At 54.0% G+C, this 20,276-nt stretch overlaps 3 protein-coding genes across 3 annotated transcripts; all 3 read left to right on the forward strand.

Moving 5' to 3' along the window:
* Positions 1-515: 515 nt before the first annotated feature.
* On the forward strand, positions 516-4,540 carry KVR01_005382 (uncharacterized protein). Its single transcript, XM_044790752.1, has 3 exons — positions 516-1,618; positions 1,723-1,806; positions 1,865-4,540. The coding sequence occupies exons 1-3, from the start codon at positions 1,129-1,131 to the stop codon at positions 4,369-4,371; spliced, it is 3,081 nt and encodes a 1,026-aa protein (XP_044645827.1). The 5' UTR covers positions 516-1,128; the 3' UTR covers positions 4,372-4,540.
* Positions 4,541-7,639: 3,099 nt separating this feature from the next.
* On the forward strand, positions 7,640-8,983 carry KVR01_005533 (uncharacterized protein). The gene is made up of 4 exons (XM_044788830.1): positions 7,640-7,898; positions 7,989-8,359; positions 8,534-8,629; positions 8,702-8,983. Exons 1-4 carry the CDS (start codon positions 7,758-7,760, stop codon positions 8,748-8,750), a joined length of 657 nt encoding a protein of 218 aa, XP_044645978.1. The 5' UTR covers positions 7,640-7,757; the 3' UTR covers positions 8,751-8,983.
* A 1,112-nt stretch (positions 8,984-10,095) lies between these two features.
* KVR01_004863 (uncharacterized protein) lies at positions 10,096-12,829 on the forward strand. The gene is made up of 7 exons (XM_044784307.1): positions 10,096-10,635; positions 10,764-10,886; positions 10,945-11,550; positions 11,644-11,712; positions 11,783-11,892; positions 11,958-12,180; positions 12,252-12,829. The coding sequence occupies exons 1-7, from the start codon at positions 10,398-10,400 to the stop codon at positions 12,773-12,775; spliced, it is 1,893 nt and encodes a 630-aa protein (XP_044645308.1). The 5' UTR covers positions 10,096-10,397; the 3' UTR covers positions 12,776-12,829.
* The last annotated feature ends 7,447 nt before the right edge of the window (positions 12,830-20,276 follow it).

Genomic DNA, 20,276 nt, shown 5'->3' on the forward strand with positions numbered 1-20,276 from the left:
CTTGATATGGACGAGGTCAATCAGTGACTGATCAAGGCGTAATTCTGGAAGGTGTTGGTCTGCTCATTCGCATAAGACACAACCTCACGCTGCAACCACATGCTACTTGGCAGATGTCAAGTTGCAATAAGCAAGAGGTCATCGAACATTCATTCGATTTCCAGGTGTGGTAAAATCCAAGGAATCAAGCAAGGGTCTCTGCGTACGAGTTTATGCTGCTGCTCGCCCTGCCAAAATGGTGTTTGTCCCATTAGAATAAACCCACGGCCCACTCGAGTGATGTCTCGTCTGCATGGCACAAGCATCAAATTGCAATTCAGCAGGGACGAGCAACCCTGGGAGCGCTGCGGGTGGCCCGGAGAACAGGGGTTTTAGGCACCTGGATCAGGTGTGGTCAGTGGTCACAGCCTCAGCCCTAGACCAGTCAGTCCCTGCCAGTAAGCTGTGCGCTGCGGGAGGCCCACAACTTCTCCCCGCCCTGGCTCAACCACGGCAGCATTCTGAATCCTTCACCCAAATCCTCCACCCAGATCCTCCACCCAAATCCTCCACCAAGGCTCAGCAGAGGCCGTGGATCTTGGTCAGCACGCACTTCCGTCCTGCCCTGACGTCTGGGTACCAAGCAACTACCAATGTCTCCGAAATGAGCGGTGGTCTCATCTCACCCGCCCAGGGCAGACAGGGCAGACAGGGCAGACAGGCCGTGGCGAGATTGCCGACTTATCCTCGCCAGCCATCAGAGCCATGCTGTCAGATGGAGCGCTCCTCGCTCTTCCGCACCAGAGACCCGCCCGGGCGGCAAAAGATCCGAGAGACCACCCAGTGGTGGGGATTCAACTCGGCTGCGTCGTGTGGAGCAAAACATGCCAAAGGATCAGTTGCCGTTGTTGCCTGCGCACCGGTTTTCAGGCGGTTCATAAGGATGGAAGGCTCGCTCTCACGAGGGCTCTGCGCCCAACCGGCCGGTGTTTTCAGCCTCTTCTGATACTGAACACGCTTGCACCCATCAAGGACAGGGTATCAGGCCTTTCGGATTCGAGCCGAGGAAATCCAGTCAGATGTCCTTCTGGCTGCGGCACATCTGGCTCTCCTCCATAGCGTCTTCTGGTCCCCGCCCTCGGACTTAAGATGGATATTCCAGCGGCATCCACAACGTCGGACGACTTTACATTCGAGCTGGCAAAAATCCCACAAGATCCCTTCCTCCCGCAGGGCCTACTCAACCGCCCAGCCTTTCTCGATACGCAAGCCTGTCTCTGCGCCTACAGACAGACGCCTATTTCAGACAGCAGCGCCGCGGCATGGGAGTGCATAGGAAACCAGACGAATGGGATTGATGTATACACAGGGGGAAAGTGGTTCAGGCCGACACACAGCGCCGTCATCTCCAGACAAGACGTGACTCTTGGTCCAATATGGGACGCATCCAATGGACCTGATCTCAGCACGCCATTGGTCTTCGACCGCGAGCAGGATGATCTCGTCACAGTTGGCGACTCGAGCCTCAGCCCGTACGACGCCGCTTGTACCGGCGTGAACCACACTAGGTTCTCTGAGACCTTCTACCGCGCGGTCAACCAGCGGGCAAACCACGAGACTATGGTCGACGCCGCGCCATGTAAGCATCACTTTTCACCTTTTACGGATCCCCGTCTTTCACCTTTTGGAATATTCTAGAATGCAACACTTTAGGACCCGTAGCAGGACTAACTTCACCACTAGGCTATAGAAGCCCCTATGCTGTTCCACTGCAGATAATGGGCCTGGAGAAGTGGCTGCGCGAGGGCTGCAAGGAGGGTTTCTTGTGTGGGTAAAAGGCCCAGTTCTGACTTCGCAATGGTAAAACTAACTAACTCGCCTTCAGGTCGGAACAACACAGTTAACTCACTACCACAATACTGCCCACCCCCTGACGTATGCCAAATATCAAGAGCAGCAGGTATGACCTGTCAGATCTGGCATGAAAACACCGGTATGGGGCCGTTCGAGCCGGTCATCTGCCAAGGCGGGTTCTATTGCCCCAGGGGTGGCATGGAGAAGTTCAAGTGCCCGGCTGGGCATTACTGTCCCCCTGGCACGGCACAGCCAACGCCCTGTGCCGTCGGCAGCGCCTGCCCCGCTGGGTCTCTATCCCAGCGCTTCTATATCCCTCTCGCGGTATTGATGATCTTCGACGTGTGCCTGATAGTTGGGATGCTTCTTCTCACAGTCCGGAAACGTGCCAGGAGAAGCTCAGGCGTTCATCCCTCTACGGCTGGAAACATCGCAACCCGCCCCAGCCTGCGGCGAATAATGACCGATCGAGCTACGGGGTACAGAAGTGTTCACGTCGACGAGGAGTTGTCACCCGTCTCCGAGCCTGGGACGCCTCGGCGCGCGCTGACAGGGTTTGAGGCTGCCCTGGCGATGGAGCAGGGCCAACGGATCCAGGACATGACGGACTTGTCCCCCGAACTCAGGTCTTTCGTGCAGTCGATGCAGAGGGCTACTGACGCCGCGCGCCTGGGCTTGTCCTTCCAGTACGCTGACCTCAGCTTCCAGCCCAAAGGGATGGCAAGACCCATCCTGCAGAACGTCACAGGATCCATCGACAGGGGCGCCCTGACTGCTGTAATGGGCGGCTCGGGTGCGGGCAAGTCCACCTTTGTGAACGTGCTCATGGGTAAGACTACGAACACGGGAGGTGTTGTCATGGTAAATGATGCCCCAAATAAGATGAAAAGATTCAGAAAGCAGGTTGGATTTGTACCACAGGATGATATCGTCCTCGCAGAACTTACTGTATACGAGAACATCCTGCATAGCGCCCGCGTGCGTCTCCCGCGCACTTGGGAAGACAAGGATATTCGTGCCCACGTCGACAGTGTCATTGACTGTCTCGAATTGTCTCACGTCCGCGATTCAAGGGTAGGAACTGTCGGAAAGCCATTGATCAGCGGTGGCCAACGGAAGCGCGTAAGCATCGGAATGGAGCTCGCAGCGGCACCAATGGCGATATTTCTCGATGAGCCGACATCTGGTCTGGACGCAACGGCCGCGTCCTCGATCATTCGCACCCTCAAGGCGATTGCCCGAATTGGCATATCGGTGATCGTGATCATTCACCAACCACGCATGGAGATATTCGAGATGCTGGACCAGCTCATCCTGCTCGCGAACGGTCAGATCATCTACGAGGGCCCCGAGGAGTATGTCCAACGGTACTTCGAGAACTGTGGCTTCATTTTCCCGCGGCACGCGAATTCGGGCGATGTCGTAACCGATATCATCACAGGCAACGGGCGTGCCTACAAGGCCAAGGGGGATATCAGCAGGGACTGGCTAATCTCCAACTGGGCCGGTTCCCGTCAGCACGCTCAGATAAAAGAACGCCACGCCTCGGCCGTGAGCACCTTGTCTTCATCCCATGGTCGCCGGCTATCAGTTACGCCATCGTCGCTGATGAGTCTGAGCAGAATCAGCCTCCCGATAGACCAACACCAATCACTGCGCGACCCGGCCATGCTTGAGGCGCTGAAGAAGCGCGGGGCGCCACGGCTCAAGCAGACGTGGCTGTGCCTACGGCGGGCGATGGTACAACAGTGGCGCGACAAGACATCCTTCTGGTTCGAAATGGCACTGGCTTCCGTGGCCGCGGCTCTCCTGGGCCTGGCACAGAACAGCCGGAACGGCGTTCTCTTCCGCGGGATATACGTGGGCGAGTTCTCGATCCTCTCCAACGCGGTGGACCTCACGTCGGTCCCGCAGCTGTCGCTCCTCATGGGCGTCGCCATCGGACTCATCTCCGCGGCCCCGGGGGTCCGCGTCTTCAGCGAGGAGATGCTGCTCCACCGCCGCGAGGCCGAGGCCGGCCACTCGCGGCTGGCGTACTTCCTGGCCAAGGTGCTCTGCGTGCTGCCACGGATGCTGGTCGCCTGCATGCACTTCTCCACCATCACACTCGTGCTCGCCAAGCCCGTCATCCCCTGGGGCTTCGCGTTCGTGGCCAACCTGGGATACTTCTGGTGCGTGTATGGCATGTCGGCCGTCATCTCGATGGTCGCGAAGCGGGAAGATGCGCCCCTGCTCGCGACCATGGCTTCCCTGATCGTGGGTATCCTCTGCGGGGCCGCGCCGACGCTCGCGCAGGTCTCGAAGTGGAACATGGTCTGGCTCTGGCGCATGTCGCCCGGCGTATGGCTTAGCGAGCTGTACTTTGGCGAGCTCGTCAGGCCCTTTGGATACCTGTACCAGACGGACATGGCGGCTGCGGCGATGGGCTACAGCCTGGACGCGACGTGGCGGAATATAGGGGTTTTGGTTGCCATCGGCGTCGTGTACCGCGTGATAGCATATGTTGGGTTGTTTTTGGGCAAGAGAATCAGGATCTGATGGCATGTGGAAACGGTCGTCCTATTCCGAAGGGTTGGCGTTTACACATGTTTCATCTGCATCGATGGACAAATAAGTGTACAAATGGTTCAGATCATCTTTGAAGTAACATATGTCTTCAAAAATACCTACTGAAGCTCCAGTCGGCTGGGGCCAAAATATCCCAAGCAAATCTAGTACAATATTACCATGGGTGATCTCCCCACTCTCTAGTGAAAGAAATCTTGTACTCCATTGCGACATATTAATTACAGGTACAACTAGCTGTCTTTGTGAGCCGTGATGAAAACCACGGGTCAGCACCTAGCCTAGAGGTATCGACATCACTATTAGCACCTCACTTGGCCCTGAACGAGTCTCCAGCAAGCATTTAACAGCAGGAAAAGCTTCACTGGAAAATTAAATTAAACGACCCACCTCCGGGAAGATAAAACTCGCTTGCCGGTTTACTGGTGTGAACCCATAGCTACTTTCAAAGCCGTGTGAGTAGACTTACCCGCTGTGTTCCCCTGAACCACCCAAGAGCCAAAGCCTTTAGCATAATCTGGCTACAGTGGCGGAGTAAGATCCAATCCACCAGTCCAGAACCAACTTAGGCTTGCGGCCCAGTGATCTTGACGACTAACAAGGGCATCTAAACACAGTCTTCAGCTCTGGACCCGGGCCACCTCGAAAGGAGGAACAAATATGGAAGCATCTGCATCAACCGAAATAGTGAGACCGACTCCGGATTTTCTGCCATATACCAAGGAAGCCATATGATGTTGAAAACGTGCGCAATACTGTACGAAAGTAAGCCTCGATCGAATTCGAGAGGGACAGGCAGTTTGGGGGATCATCCCTGACTACTTAAGTAACTGCTTAAGTAGGTACGGGACAAAGTCATCCGAACATTTGAAGGGGCTCAGAAACATAAGTGGTAGAGGTGTCATTTCTTATGGTAGACCTCGGACAACAGCCACGGGTCAAGGGGAAAGTTACTAAGACGCATGCGCCTCACGCTGGTCTTTGCCCCTCCGTTTGGTCGGAGAAAGACTGTTGTCAACTGGTGCCACAATACATATGGCACCCTAGCATTCGGAGGTTTCCGCCATCGCTCCCATCTATTCTGATTTGAAGGCAGACTTGTCCTGAATTCCCTGGGTAGACATGTGCAGTGACACGAGAGGTGCGAATTGACACACATCAAGCGACTTAATGCCAACTTTTGAGTTGAAATCCTCGATAGAAGGGACGAACGAAATGCTCTAGTAAGAGCTTCAGGCGGTATGAAGGCTTGCGCAGTATATAACCAAATGCAACTTATGGGAAATACTTTCTAGTCATTCAAAATCGCAAATCACAGGTATTTCTAACACTGCTTGTTCTAAAACAAGGATGGGCATCGTTGTGTTGTCCCAGTTACTTCAACGCATAGATTCAGCGGCGCGCTATTTCTTGTGTTGTTCATCCTGCTCTACTCACATGAAGGTGCATGCTCATCACTAAAATCACCAGTGATTGTCATTTGATCCTTGAAGCATCAAACATTCTGAATCACGTCTTGAATAATGGTCCTATGATTCATAATATTCCACCTATATAAACTGTGCACTCTATTCCTTTGAGGCGACGCCCTGCCTTCCTTTTACCATCAGCAAGAAACCACTGAACCCAAATTCGAATGCAATTTCTTTTTCCCATAACTGGAGAATTACGCAGAATCACCGGTTGGAAACCTTATCTTCAACAACGAAAGCAGCTTGAAGGCATAACATACCGCGCACTCCAGTCAGCAGAGAAATCATTCTCTCAATCAGGACCGCCCAAGTCTAACACTGAAGTCCACCATTTATTTCTTCCAATATAATCCTTGCCTCAATCAGAAAGTTGTAATGACTTCTTGTTTTAGCAACAATGTGTTGGATATGGGTGGTGTTCACAAGGTATTCTTGCGAACATATTGTCGAGGGACAAGAGTACACGGAGCAACAAAACTGTGAACGTGCAAATGGCGAATGGGGAGGTTGCGGGAACATTTACACACTCGACAATGAAGAGGTGCGACGCGATTACATATGCGGGCCCTGCCAGGCCCGAATGAATGGCACAACAAGCACCTGAGACATTGCAGTTCCTGCTTTGGACATGCTTGGGTCAGTGGAGGGATGTCAGAAGGGTCTGCGGCACTGATGGCATGCAAGTGCGTTTATTCAAATGATCATAAGAAGTGCGCTAGGATTCTCTATTAAGACACCGGTTGTCTTTTTCCTTCAGTTAACTTTGCTGCCCGCAAAACGTGAAATGCTAAGATCACATAGTGAAACATGAATACACAGTACAATGAAATTCCATGAATTTAGCAGAGATCAACACTAGAAATTCGAAATACTGGGCGAAACCCCAGTAATATCTATTGTGGCGGAGGAGTACTAAATATTGCTATGTACGTAGCTGGGTGGGATGATGAGTTATTTTAAGTCCCTAGATTTAGTGATTTATCCCTACTTTGGGTGTTCTCTTTCCACTGTTATTGGCACTGTATTTCTTTAAACGCTGGGTCTTGAGTGTTTACTACTATATGAAGGCGCTACATACATTTTATATATATGGGGATTAAAAACGAAACCACCTATCCCTACTTTGAGCACGGTAGATAACATCGTGTGAGGCGCAAAATTGCGTCTGCCCGTATTTGCAAATGAGGAAGCACTTGTATGAAAGAATTTTTCAGATAATTGGAACATAGTTAAAAGCCTGCATTAGTTGTGGATATTATGCGAAAGCGAGGACCTGCGTTCACACGGCCTTCGTCAGAGATGACCAACCCGAGCTTCATTCACTCTTCTTCTCTTGGCCCTGAATATCGAAGTTTTCGTGTCCCATGCTTCACACACTCCCGAAGGAATCCTACATAGTTGCGCTTCGTTCCTGCACGGCGTCGTCTGCTGCGCTACCATCGGTGAATCCACCCGAGCCTCTTGGCGGAGGCACAAGTTACACACGAGCTGCAGAAAACGTGCTCAAATTTGCGCAAACACCCCAGTACCTCATCCCATATCAGACTGCGGGCCTCCAACGGGTCCGCTATTCAGCCAATAGGGAAGGTAGCGTGAGGCGCCGGTCTGCGAATGGAGAGTAAGCTTGGACCGCGTGCTCTTCCGGTGCTTGAGAAGCTCGAAGCCGCCCTTGGGCTTAGTCCTACCTGGAGGGGCTGGGACTTCGTAATTATATCAGTCTGATATATGAGCCCTCATTCCTCTGCTGTTGCTGATATTCTTGCGGTCGTGAACCCCCCTTGCTTCACCCATAGCTACCGTTCAGCAAACGCTCATTCCGGGCTGCAAGCCACCCAAATTTGAGACACTCCAACTTCTCCGCCCTTCATAGGGACCTCGATCTCAAAAATGGACCACATGAATCACATGGATATGGGCACTTCAACCACCATGGACATGGCTGCTACTGGCACCGCGTCCTCAGCCGCCGCCGCAACCACCAGCGCCATGTCGATGAGCATGGGCGCAGGCCACTCGTGCAAGATTTCTGTACGTATCATTAACATCCGAGTTCTGGCCAGATCTTTTAGCCTATGCTTCGGAGAAGGAAACCCACTAATTACAGCTACGCCATACTAGATGCTCTGGAACTGGAACACGGTCGACTCATGCTTCCTTTCGAGCTCGTGGCACGTCACCAGCCGCGGCATGTTTGCAGGCTCATGCATCGGCGTGCTTCTGCTTGTCATGCTCCTCGAGTTTCTAAGAAGGGCTGTCAAGGAATACGATGCGCTGCTGGTGCGTAAGCACTCCGGCGCCAGTAACAGCTCAAATGTTGGCGCCGCCGGCCCCGGTGTCCAGGAGGTAGGCTCGGAGAGCAAGGACCACGGCATCAGCGTGCGCCCCGTTGGCAACATCCCATCTGGCCGCTTCCGACCCACCGTGCTCGAGCAGGTCGTTCGGGCCTTTCTCCACATGTGCCAGTTCGCTGTGGCGTACTTTGTAATGCTGTATGTGTTCTCATGGCCCCCTCCCTCCTGACATCAAAGCACATTTTACTATTCCTTATGGTTGGCCACCTATTTAGGGTTCGGTCCCTTTTAGTCGGATATCAACTAGATCTTGCGAGCTAGATTCTGCGGGTGTGGCACAAGTGCGTGGCTAACGTATTGATCGCCCGTTAGGCTAGCCATGTACTACAACGGTTATATCATAATCTGCATCTTTCTCGGCGCATTTTTGGGCTCTTTTGTCTTTCACTACGAGTTCATGGGGCATGAGTGAGTTTGAATATCATCACCTCAAATCAAGACATTATCGGCTAGCTCTGTCTGACAATATCACTCCTTCAGCGGCAACCAGACAAGCGCTTCTCGTGAGGCCACCGTGTGTTGTGGCTAGGCACGTTTTGCCATGATGGCCGTGGAATTTCCGTGCGATATCAGTGGCTCGGCGGTAATTGAAGTGTCTCGGAGACTCTTGTTTGGTATCGGTTGCGACCATAGGCAAGTGGTGGTCTCAGGCAGTACGACCCGAATTTGGGTCCGGTCGCGGGTTGCGCATTCCAACAAGGATGTCAATAGAAGACGAGATACCTAGGAAATTGAAATTGCGAAAGTCAAGCTCTCTCGTGACACTCTCTATCCATTCCCATCTTTCTTTTAGCAAAGACTGCATCCAGTCCCAAACTTCGTTTCCCTAATTTACCCTGCAATGAACCATGTCCTGGATTTACAGACGACACATGCTTTTACTCTAATCTCTAATTTGTCTTTCATCGATTTTACTACACTGTAGAAAAGTCTCTCCCTCCAAGTCCGACTGACTTCGACAAAGTTCCGTTTGCAGTCGCACATGACATAAGACTGAGGCCGCTGATGACTTGACACGAGATATGGCTCCGTGGGTGGTTTCATTTCTAATCCCCGTACATATAAAACGTATGTAGCGCCTTCAAACAGTGGTAAACGCTCAAGACTACAAGGGAAAAGAACGCCGGCCAACTGTTGGGTAACTGGTGTCACCTTCTGCGGGGCTAAATTTTACCTCTCATGACTCCGTTATACCTTATCATTTTTCAGATGCTCTATGAAGTTCGTTGCGGGGCAGGGAAAGGAAGTGAGGAATGGTCAGGGGAATATTTATGAAGGCCGGTGGATGAAGCAGTCTCATGTAGCTGAATCATACCTAGGTAGCATGGAGTTTGTTCTGGATCGCGGAACCATGGTACCAGTTGACGAGATAACTCCACATCTGTTGTTCAAAAATACAAAACCAAGGCAGCTCTCGTTGTCTGCCCGGACTTGGTTGCACCGTCTTGCTGCTTCAATGCCCCCCCTCCTTCTCTGTTCATCAGTCACAATTTCGAGCTGGTGAATCATGCAATCTTTGATATTGTGACACCGCAGTCGTAGGACCAACCGTGTTCTTGCGTCAAATAAGTTATAAACGAGGTTCCTAAAGCGGAGTAGCCCCTAAGCAAACGTTGCATCAACGACGGGGTGATCCCCCTGTAGCCGCTTACACGAAGCTTGACTGGAAGCTTAGCTGAAGATCTTGCTGAATTGGGCAGGTCACCTCAGGCTTGAGCGATGGATCCTCCATGACGCTCTCTTTCACACAACCCATGCAGCCCACTCATGTGATATTGTGTCACTGCCGTAGTTTATGCACACTGGCTGTTCCCGAATACTTGGATTTGAAGTGATATCTATAGAGCGAGTAATTCATTGTATAATCACGCTGTCTCCCCGCAGCTAATCATGTGCTAATTGCACGGCTTCCAGAAAGACCTTCTTTCCTGAAGTGCCTGCCTAGGTTGATTGATGTTCATAGGCTGCACAGAAGCTTACAAGCAATCTCTTTCCTCCTTCCCTTCCTTCCCCTTCCGTGGCCTTTCACACCGTTCGTCCTTGTCTTCTCTACCTGGGTAGCTAACTTATGCGAGAGTGCACCATCCCACGCACTTAATCATTGTCGGTCCACCGTACCAAAAATTCGGGGTTGACTTACCCTGGCCAAAACCGTGTGGTAACCTAACGACCGACCATGCGCTTCTCGACCGTTGCAGGCACAGCGGCCCTGGCTCTCGCATGCTCCGCGATTCCTACATCTGGCCGATACAATCTCCACGAGAAGCGAGACAGTAAGGCGCACGCATGGCAGAAGCGTGATCGCCCTGTCGCTGATCAGATTTTGCCTATTCGGATCGCCCTCAAGCAGCGGAATCTTGAGAATGCTGAGGCTTATATCTATGATGTCGCGAACCCGAGCTCTCCTAACTTTGGTAAGAAACTATCTAGTTCGATCAATGCGATTGACAGAGGAGCTGTCGAGTGAAAGATCAGTTGACGGGTGGCTGTCGAGTCTCAAATATTCTGAGGCGTATTTTGTTAATCAGATATTGGCAAGCAGGCAAGCATTGGTCTGCGGAAAGGGTTGCAAACACCTTTTCTCCGCATCCAGAGACCAAGGATACAGTAATTGACTGGCTTGTTGAGTCCGGTATCGACCCCTCCAGGCTATCTCCGTCAACCGGTAAGTCAAGAGTCGGTGATGAGCGCATCACAAGCACCAGGTCACTGATTCCTGGCAGGTCACAACTGGGTGCAGTTCGAAGGGACGGTCCAGGAAGCAGAGAAACTGTTCGCCACGGAATACTGGCACTACGAGCACAAAGCAAGCGGCGGGCTGCGCCTCGCCTGCGACCACTACAGCCTTCCCGAGCACGTCCAGGCGCACGTGGACTTCGCTATGCCGACGGTCCAGCTGGACGGCCTGAAGCCCGTGGCGAACGTCGACCGCAGTCTGATGGCACGCATCCCTGGTGGCGCCAAACTCGGCTCATTGCCGTGTGGTGAGCTGATCACTGTCGACTGCCTGCGGAAGCTGTACAACTTCCCCGCAGGGAACTCGTCGGCTGCAGAAAATGAGATGGGCATCGGCGAATGGGCTGATTATCTCTATGAGGAGGACCTTCCGGAGTACTTCAGGAACTTCAGCTCGCCCGAGATTCCAGCTGACACTCGCCCTGAGTTTATCGCGATCGATGGCGGTCTGAAGGCGAACTTGACTACCGTCTCGCAGGGCTCTGGTGTTGAGTCTGCTCTTGACTTTCAGGCTGCTTACTCCATTATTTATCCCCAGAAGTTGCGATTGTACCAGGTTGGAGATGGCATTAACGTGGATAGTGTGGGGACTTGTAAGTCATCCCAGCACCCAGCATCGTCTCGCGTTATTGACAGAGCGAGGTTTTCTCTCACTTTCTCTACGTCAGTCTCTAACATGTCCTCAGTCAACATTTTCTTGGACGCTTTAGACGCCAGCTACTGCACGTATCAAGGCGGTGACCAGCCTTACATCGGTATTCAATCCTCAACTGTCCCTTTCTAAATCGAACCTCAGACCTCAGTGAGACTGAATAACCCGTACAGATCCCGCATATCCTGATCCGAACGATAATGAGAGCGGCTACCAAGGCCCCCTTCAATGCGGAGGTGCTCCGAAGTCGAATGTGATTTCGGTCAGCTACGGTCAGATCGAGGTAAGCCGGTGACTCAGACACCCAACGTTGTGAGCTCATTCTGACGGCGCTATGCTACTCCGTAGGGTGCTTTGCCAGAATTTTATCAAGTCCGCCAATGCAATGAGTGGATGAAACTCGGACTCCAGGGAGTGAGCGTTCTGTTTGCGAGCGGAGACTCAGGTGTTGCGAATCGCTACAACGCTGGATATCCAGACTCTTGCCTGAATGCAGACCTACCCTACGTGGACAACAATGGAACTCGCTTCTCACCCTCATTCCCGGCTAACTGTCCCTACATAACAGCTGGTAAGTCCAGCCGGCCCCAATACCTTCTCACGGAAATAGAGAGCTGGTTCGCTAACCCCGTCCTCTTCCAGTCGGAGGAACTGACCTCATCGGCAACACCACTGACAGCGGGGAACGCGCCGTTGCCGCATTCGGTTCCGGTGGCGGATTTTCAAATGTGTTCGCCTTACCATCGTGGCAGGCTTCAGCAGTAAAGGGCTTCCTCGGGAAATATGCCCCTTCGTATGGCCCCAACGTGTACAATGACAGCGGCAACGCGAGGGGTTTCCCCGATGTGGCGGCCATCGGCCTGAATGTTGCCACGGTCTTCAACGGGACCACTTACGGCGTCGGTGGCACCAGCGCCTCGGCGCCCATATTTGCGGGCATCGTGACGCTGCTCAACGAGGCCCGCATCGCGGCCGGAAAGGGTCCAGTGGGTTTCCTGAATCCGACCTTCTACAGCAACCCGGAAGCTTTTAATGATATTACCATTGGGAATAACCCTGGCTGTGGGACCGCCGGGTTCAACGCGACGCCGGGATGGGATCCGGTCACTGGGCTGGGGACGCCAAACTTCCAGAGGCTGAAGGATATCTTTCTGGCTCTTCCATGAGCATGTAGAGAACGGCATCCAACCCAGTGCTGACAATATGTGAAGGAGATGAGCCCATGGGTTTTGACCTCCAGATCTCAACGCAGCTACGGGACAGTAGACAAAGATATCTTTTCGTCGCTTATAGCGCGGAGCCTTCCATATAATTAAAGGTCTTATGTCCAGTTGCAGAATCAATGACAGGAATGTTCTGTGCTTGCTTGCAAATATAAACTGGGATATGCTAAGGTATACGAAAAGTCACCGCTCAACTTTCAAACAACTTAAATGCATTTAAAGGATTGCTCTTATCACTATTTTATTACTACGTTGGTAAAGATAGTGACTGACGCTGGACTTGCACTTGAGGCCTTCAAAACTTATATTACTGTACTGGGTCTTATGGACAGGAGTGTCAAAGGGATAAGTTGCCGTTGTGAAGTGGGCACCTACCGTTGATCTGGCTTGGTAGAAGAAGCACTTGAGAACTCGAAGAGTACGAATAGTCCTATGAGCCTCTGACACATCTCGATTGGACCTCTCGAGTGCTGTCGGGGACCAAAATGATGATTTGCCATGAGCGGTCTACGGTCATTCTAACTTGGGTCTACATGGATTCTATCATTTCGTGGTGATTCGAACACTTGCATCTACTATTCCCTACTCTACCTCTGGGCGGGAGGTCTTGTATATCTGGTGTTTGGTGAGCTCATACTGGTGGATAGTGACGAAGACTTGAAGGGCGAGACCAGGGCGCGAATCTCTGTCGTAGGGTGATAATCAGGGCTTCATATCCATCACACCAGCGACGATGGCATCTACATCATCTTGCCACAGTGCTCGCCTGTCACCACTCAGCTCCTCGCGCCCGCCGCAGTGTCATTGGGGTTGCGATCACGCATGAGAGTGACGGATATCTTGAGCGTCCCGTCCCCAAGCCAGCACCGTCTTCCCCCCTGAGCCTACGAGACAGGACTTCTCATTCTGTTCATTTTACCCATCAAAAGTGACTCTGTAATTACGTAGCAGGATGCCCGGCCCTTTGTCTCTGGATTTCTCAAGAGATACTACCATCTCGGCCACCAACGATCCACGATCCATGGCAGGCAAGCTCTCTTGCATTGCGCACTCGATGCCCCCGGTATGGACTAACTAAACTCTATCTTGACCGCCGACGAAGCACACATCGCCACAATGGCGCACGCCGGCCCGCGTCGAGCCCAGAGCGATCGATGCATCTTCGCGGCATGCTCGCTACAAACTTCCCTTCGCAGGCAGCCCCAGGTAAAGAATTGCCCCAAGCGGCAGACTGAAGTCAGCACCAGCTGGCGAGCAGCTGCGCATCCGAAGAGCAGAAACACCTCAATGCCACGACGACGAATGAATGCATTCGGTCTCCCTCCCCTTCCCTTCCCCAGCACCGCTCCCCGCACGGGCCCCCAGTTAACTCGTTGCGGGCGGGTGCGTGTGTGTGAGTAGAGTCTGGCTCTGCCCTTATTCTGAAACACCTCCCAAACCACCATACCCATCGCGCACCATGCCGACCCCTCGGGTTTCAAGATTTGGAGTGGAGGAGGAGGAGGAGGCGGTCAGCTGGCGGATGACCTGCAGGGACACAAGGTCGGACGATAAGCGTAAAAAGAGGGAGGGGAGATCTCGGCCAGCCTGGGCCCCGCGACCCAAGTGTCACACACATAGCACCCAATCCTACCAACACATATACACGTATAAGATGTTATACACCCACCGACCCCGGGCACGCTTGCGCTATAATGGGCCGGGGTGGCGAGCAAGACATCGGTTGACACACAAGAGGGGGGGAGTGACAGTAGCGCCGCCATTGGGCAAGACTCGAAAGATCTGAAATGGGGGCGGTAGGGCGGATGCTCACGGGAAGCGACGCTGGGGGTGGCGTTGTGGCCACGAGTCGCGGCTTCTTAGGATGGGATGGGACGAGGCAGACGGTTTGTAGATCCGCTGGTGCGATGTCCTACACGGCACGTCCACATAGATTTAACGACTGGCTTGAGCGAATGGGTTCCAATTGCCACATACCTGACGCACCGGGCCAGCTGGCCAGTTGGGAGGCGATGGGGACGAGAGCCTCTCTACCCACTCGCCATGACTTGCCTACCACACTGCATCTTGGCACATGGAGAAGCCGTCTTGGAAGTTTGTCCGGCCGTTGGCAATGGGACCATGTCGCTTTGCGATGTGCTCAGTGACAGTTTGGGAGCGGGAGAAGGACGGAGAGTCATGCTCTGCGCTTGTTATCCCAGCCCGGAGCACCCTCAGACGACTTCCTCAGCCCACGGGATAGGCCAGGACAGGCCAGGACCTTGTCTCAAAACGACCTTCTCCGCGATGATCGCCATTAAGCTCCGTGCTAGTATCATGGTCCTGGGTTCGTGATCGACGCCCCATGGACCCTTCTTCTCTCTGACGGCATTGGACTGAGCCGACCTCCGTCCCGTCCCAATTGCCATACCTTACGCAAACCTGCGCCGGGCGATCCTCCCGATAGCCAGCTGGCGGAGCTGTTTTTATTTGGTAGGCTGCACGTAATCCGCTGACATCGGTAAGGCGCAGCATATACTGATCACTACTCCGGCCTGCTATTGTCTCCGACCGATGTCATGGGCCGTCGAACCCGGACACTACCAGATGATTCAAATAGTGTGCATCCAAGGCGGCAAGGATTCGTGCGCGACCAAGTTGAGGTGCCCGATCGAAGAGCCACGTAATGACAGATATGGCTCAACTTGCTCGAAATACGCTGGCCCTGAACGGCACGCCCATTTGAGTGCACTAGGCAGGCACGACTTAAGCTGATCTATCTGTCACAATGCGTTCCGCAGGGCTCACCAGCACCGCCGGCGCCCCTAAGAGGTCTCTGGCGGAGTCCTTGCAGCACTTGCCACTGGTTTGTTTCCTGTCTCCGCGATGGTTTATGCAGTTTATGGGTCAACACTAGCTGACCATGGCAAGCTGCTATACCCCGATAGATCGTTGAGCGTAGCGGCGTAGCAAGTCCCTAGATGTCCTGCGCCCGAATCTGTTTGAGATCTGTTGTCGGCGTGGGTGTCTGTTCGCTGAAACGCATGATTCCCCTGCACAAACATGACGGCCCGCCCGACGTCCATCAACCCCAAACATATGGCAGGTTGGCAGGTATCACGCAGCCTGGCCCCACGTGTGGATTCGCTGGGTGACGGCGGGACCGCGTAGAACACCAGCATCGATCATGTAAGTATGGGGATGCAGTGGACAGAAACGGGCCGGTCCACCAAAATTGACAACCAGTGGCAGCTGGGACGATACTTGACCACTCGGCAGACCGGAAGAGATGCGACAAGGTCTCATTTGAGGCACTTTCGCTGCCGAGATGGCTCTCAGATGTCGATATAAAAAGCAACTAAAGCATGTTGGCGAGCACTACTGCGACCAACTGCTCAAGGAGGATCCTATGCCCACAGGGGCCGAGCGGGCCGTTTAACGTGCAGTTTGACCCTCGACCAACGAGTGGGAAAGTCGCCCCATAAACAAACCACAGTGGGCCTCGCCCTTTGACGTGTTGAGCTTCGAGTTGACGAGCTGTTCGTCTTGGCGCTGACAGCTGGGTTACAGGCTGTTAAGCGGTCGGCCTGATTGGGTATGGACTTCTGTGAGGAACGTTTCGGATCATTCTACAACGGAATTCTCGAAACGCGCCGCATAGCTCGCCGCCATCTAGCGTCGCATGAATAAATAGAACCAGGGCCAAGCGGTGAATTGAAGTGCTGTGCTGTGGTGCACATCAGAATCCAGGTTTGAAGATCATTGCTGTGCCAGCCAAAGGACCACTTTCCACATCCACTGGCCACTGGATAATTGGCTCGAGTCGGGTCGGTATTGCTTCAAAGTGAAAAGAGACACACACCCCCGGCCCCCGGCGCAGCTGGTCGGAGGATGAATGACCTTGCTTGTCTGAGCCTTGAAAAGCGTGAGAGTCCACACCTGTGGTTGCCAGGCCGGCCGGACACAGCGATAGATTTCACGAAACCAGTAAGCCTAATTGAAGTGGGCCATTGGCGCCCGTGGTGACAATAATTGCAGTCGTTAGTTGAGCCTCTCAAACCGCAGCTCAGCTCTGCGGAGTCGCTTGTGCAGGAGGTGTACCCGCACTTGATGACCCGCAGGACTGACCAGAGCTCAGACGCCGGGACACGCTGAGCTGTGCGCGGAGTAGGGCCATAGTTCCCTTGACGTGTGCCAGCGGCTGCGATTGTTATGCCACGCCGTACATCAGCCATGCCGTACATCAGCCACGCCGCCGATATATCGAAGTCGGAACGCCACGACCACCGCGTCTGATCTGCTGACTAGCCGCGTGGTGGTTGTTTTCGGCCGGAATAACGAGTGCAAGGCGCCACATCCGGGCGGATTGGTGCGCCAGCAAGTCGGCAGGCATGTAGGAACTGCCCAGCCAGGGGAAGCTCACGCGGGGATTAATTGGCCGACCTGAGGCTCCGGCGTTATTTCACCGAGATGATGGTGTGAAGACCCTGGCGACGGCCGGGAGACTCTGGCTGTCCCGGTTGATGGAAACTGCTGGTTCGGCTCGGACAGCTGGTTAGTTGGCTGGCTGGCGCTAGGAGCGAACCAGTCAGGCAACACTGCCTCAGGGCAGCTCCATTCAAAGTCAAAGTGCTTGCGTGCTTGCGTGCATGCGCGCATTGAGCAGGCCCGATCGGCGAGGACATCAGCCGGAATTCAAATGTGGCGGCCCTGGGGACATCATGATGCTGACGCTATGGTGCCTTTCGTCCAGCGTTTTCAATACAGACTTTGGAATGGATCTGGAAATCGCCATGTCCGGAGGTCAAAAAGGGGGCTGAGACCCGGATAGCTTCACCGAAAAGGAGGGCTGGGATGAGGTGGGATAGGACGCCCCGCGATCTACCGGAGAAAAGAGGTAATCTAGATAGCGATGCCGCAGCTCCTAGCGGTACTTGAAAGGATCAAGATTTAGAGTTGCATGTGTAATTTGTCTCATAATTGCAAAGTCGCAACGCGTCAAGTGTATGGGGCTGGTGATCTGAAAGAGGCTTCGTAAAGGGCGCGAGTCCTCGCCCTGCTCGGTTTGCTTGGCAGTCGCGAAAACAAGAGATCTACAAGACGTTTTTATCCCAAGATCAATGATCAATGAGTAAAGCCACACACTGGTCAGCCACGACTGTAGTCCTCGGAAAATGATGGTGGCCGAGGGGCGACAACCGGGGATCATGCTAGCACGACGGCGCTTCTATGAGGGCTGAGAGCCAGTCGTCGTGTCCGTCTGTTAGTCAAGACTCAGCGGCCCGACGTGACCGCTCAACCAGTGTGTGCTGATTGCAATGGACCGCTTGTCATGGCGGTTTCCAGGCCGAGCTGACAAAATCTTGTTTGAATTGGAGGCCAAATGACTTGTTTCAGAGAGATGGGATAGAGTTGCCGCGTGCATGGCCACTGAAGAACAGGCGCATCTGGCGCGCTGTGGAGGAATTGGAGGGACGTTCGCAGGTCCAGGGCCGACGTATCGGATCCATCCATCAACCACGGTCCACGGATACCGCGTACCCATGTGGGGGTATCGAAATGTGTACGTGATCTCCGTCCAGCCCCGAGGTTTAGCGAGGCCGGCTGGGTTTGACCACCCACCCGGGTCCCGGTGCATCAAGTCCTGGAAACGTGCAATTCCGGAGCGGGCAGGTGATTTCTGCAGGTACTGGTTTACTCCATTATCACCCGTGCCGTGCCCACAGAACCTGGGCTCCTCCTGCATTATGCGTGCAAATGACGGGCCGGTAGTGTTCTCCGCGCAATGTTGCAGCAGGCACATAGTAGCCGGTCTAATAAGGGCGGGCGGGCGGGCTGGCAGGCTGGGTTCGCTTGAAAGCTTAGGGAGGCCAGGGAGGTCGTCATGGTGGGCAGAGGACCCTCAAGAGTCCAGGAATGGGTACAAAATCCACCTGGCGCGGACGAAAGTGGCCCGCGAGGGATCCGTGCCCGCTGGTCATATGGCCGGCCGTCTGGGCCCCGGAGACACGGCGAGCAATGATTGATGAAGCTTTGACGTGAGCCTATTGAGCCTTCGTGCCAGGCCCGGCCTGGTTTGAGATTGACGAGAGAACGGCGGGCGCATGTTCCGAAAGGCTATGTGGGGTGTTCATGAAGAGATACCGTGAACCTTGGCTGGTTGATATGGGCTGTATTGGCCGGCAGTGGCTCCGAGGTACAGCACATAGAAGTGCCATTGGGAGGCAGGGAGGGTGAGATGGCGATGACAGACGTTGGCACTTTCTTGGACACTTTCTTGGACACAGATGCTGCGGGCAGCGGTGGTGCTTGCGCGCCACGGAGCTTGAAGTGTTGAGTTGGAGGCAGGCAGGCTGGCTGGCTGGCTGGAGACGCCCCCTTGAGACCGTCGAGACCCTGGTCTGCTGGTCGGGTACCTGGCTACTGGCTGCAGGGCGGTGCGGTCCCGCGGGTATCTGCGTATCCAGATGATGGAGGAATTCTCGTTTTGGCAATGAAATTTAAGGAGGCTCCACCAGCCAGAAATTCTCCGGTGAGCTGGTGCCACGGAGCCACTGTAATGACACCGCAATGACACAGCTCTCGCCAGCGGTTTCGCACCGGTCAAACCAAGCCATATGGCTGCCGCAAAGCTACCTCGAGTTAGAAAGGGCCACGATAGGTCTTATTATGGAACATGGTCTAAGTCGAGACAGACTGGCAGAGGCGGCCATAGATGTATTGTGCGTGCCGCGGAGCACTGACGTGAAGGCCGTGGCGTGTCGCCCTGGCTGGCGTGGCTGGTTATATGCCCAGGCCCATATTGACAGAGATGTAGGGCCAATAAGGTGCCACGCTGGGCCTGGATGTTTTGTGCCTGGGGGTTTGGCAGGTTCGGTTGCCCAGGCCTGCTGCGATGCGGCCTGGAGAAGCGCTGCACTCCGTTGTAGGTTGTCAAGCGAGGGACTGTTCGGTGTAGCTAGCTTCTGTGCATCGGTGGCTGGCTGGAAGAGAAGACACATGCTCTGGCTGACATTGACTTGTTGACTTGACATTGAGGCTGTCATGTCATGTCAGTCATCAGCCAGACTCGACCTGGCAGGCTGGCTCGACCGGACTCGACTCGACTCGACTCGAAGCTGCCCGTTTGGACCCGCCTGCCGTCAGCAGGGCCAGGTGCACTTTCCCGTCCAGGACGTGCCAGGTTTTCCACTGGCAGCTGGGTGGGTGCCCAGGGGGCAGGGGTCAAGGGGGTGGATCAGTTTGGGCATAGCGCCACAAGGAGCATCTTGCCCGATGCGGGTTGTCAGGTTGTATCGCATTGGAGAATTGCGCACAGCCAGAAAAACGGGCCTCATCTCACTCAATCAGTAGTCAATCGGTCAATCACTTGGGATCCTGATGGTACTTGCGTAGGCCCGACATGGAATAGCTTGCAAGGATGCAGCATCCGACAGACTGACAGACAATGAGAGAGCAGACAGCC

The sequence above is a fragment of the Diaporthe batatas genome, assembly GCF_019321695.1.
Source record: "Diaporthe batatas strain CRI 302-4 chromosome Unknown Contig00005, whole genome shotgun sequence".
NCBI classification, from domain to species: Eukaryota; Fungi; Ascomycota; class Sordariomycetes; order Diaporthales; family Diaporthaceae; genus Diaporthe; species Diaporthe batatas.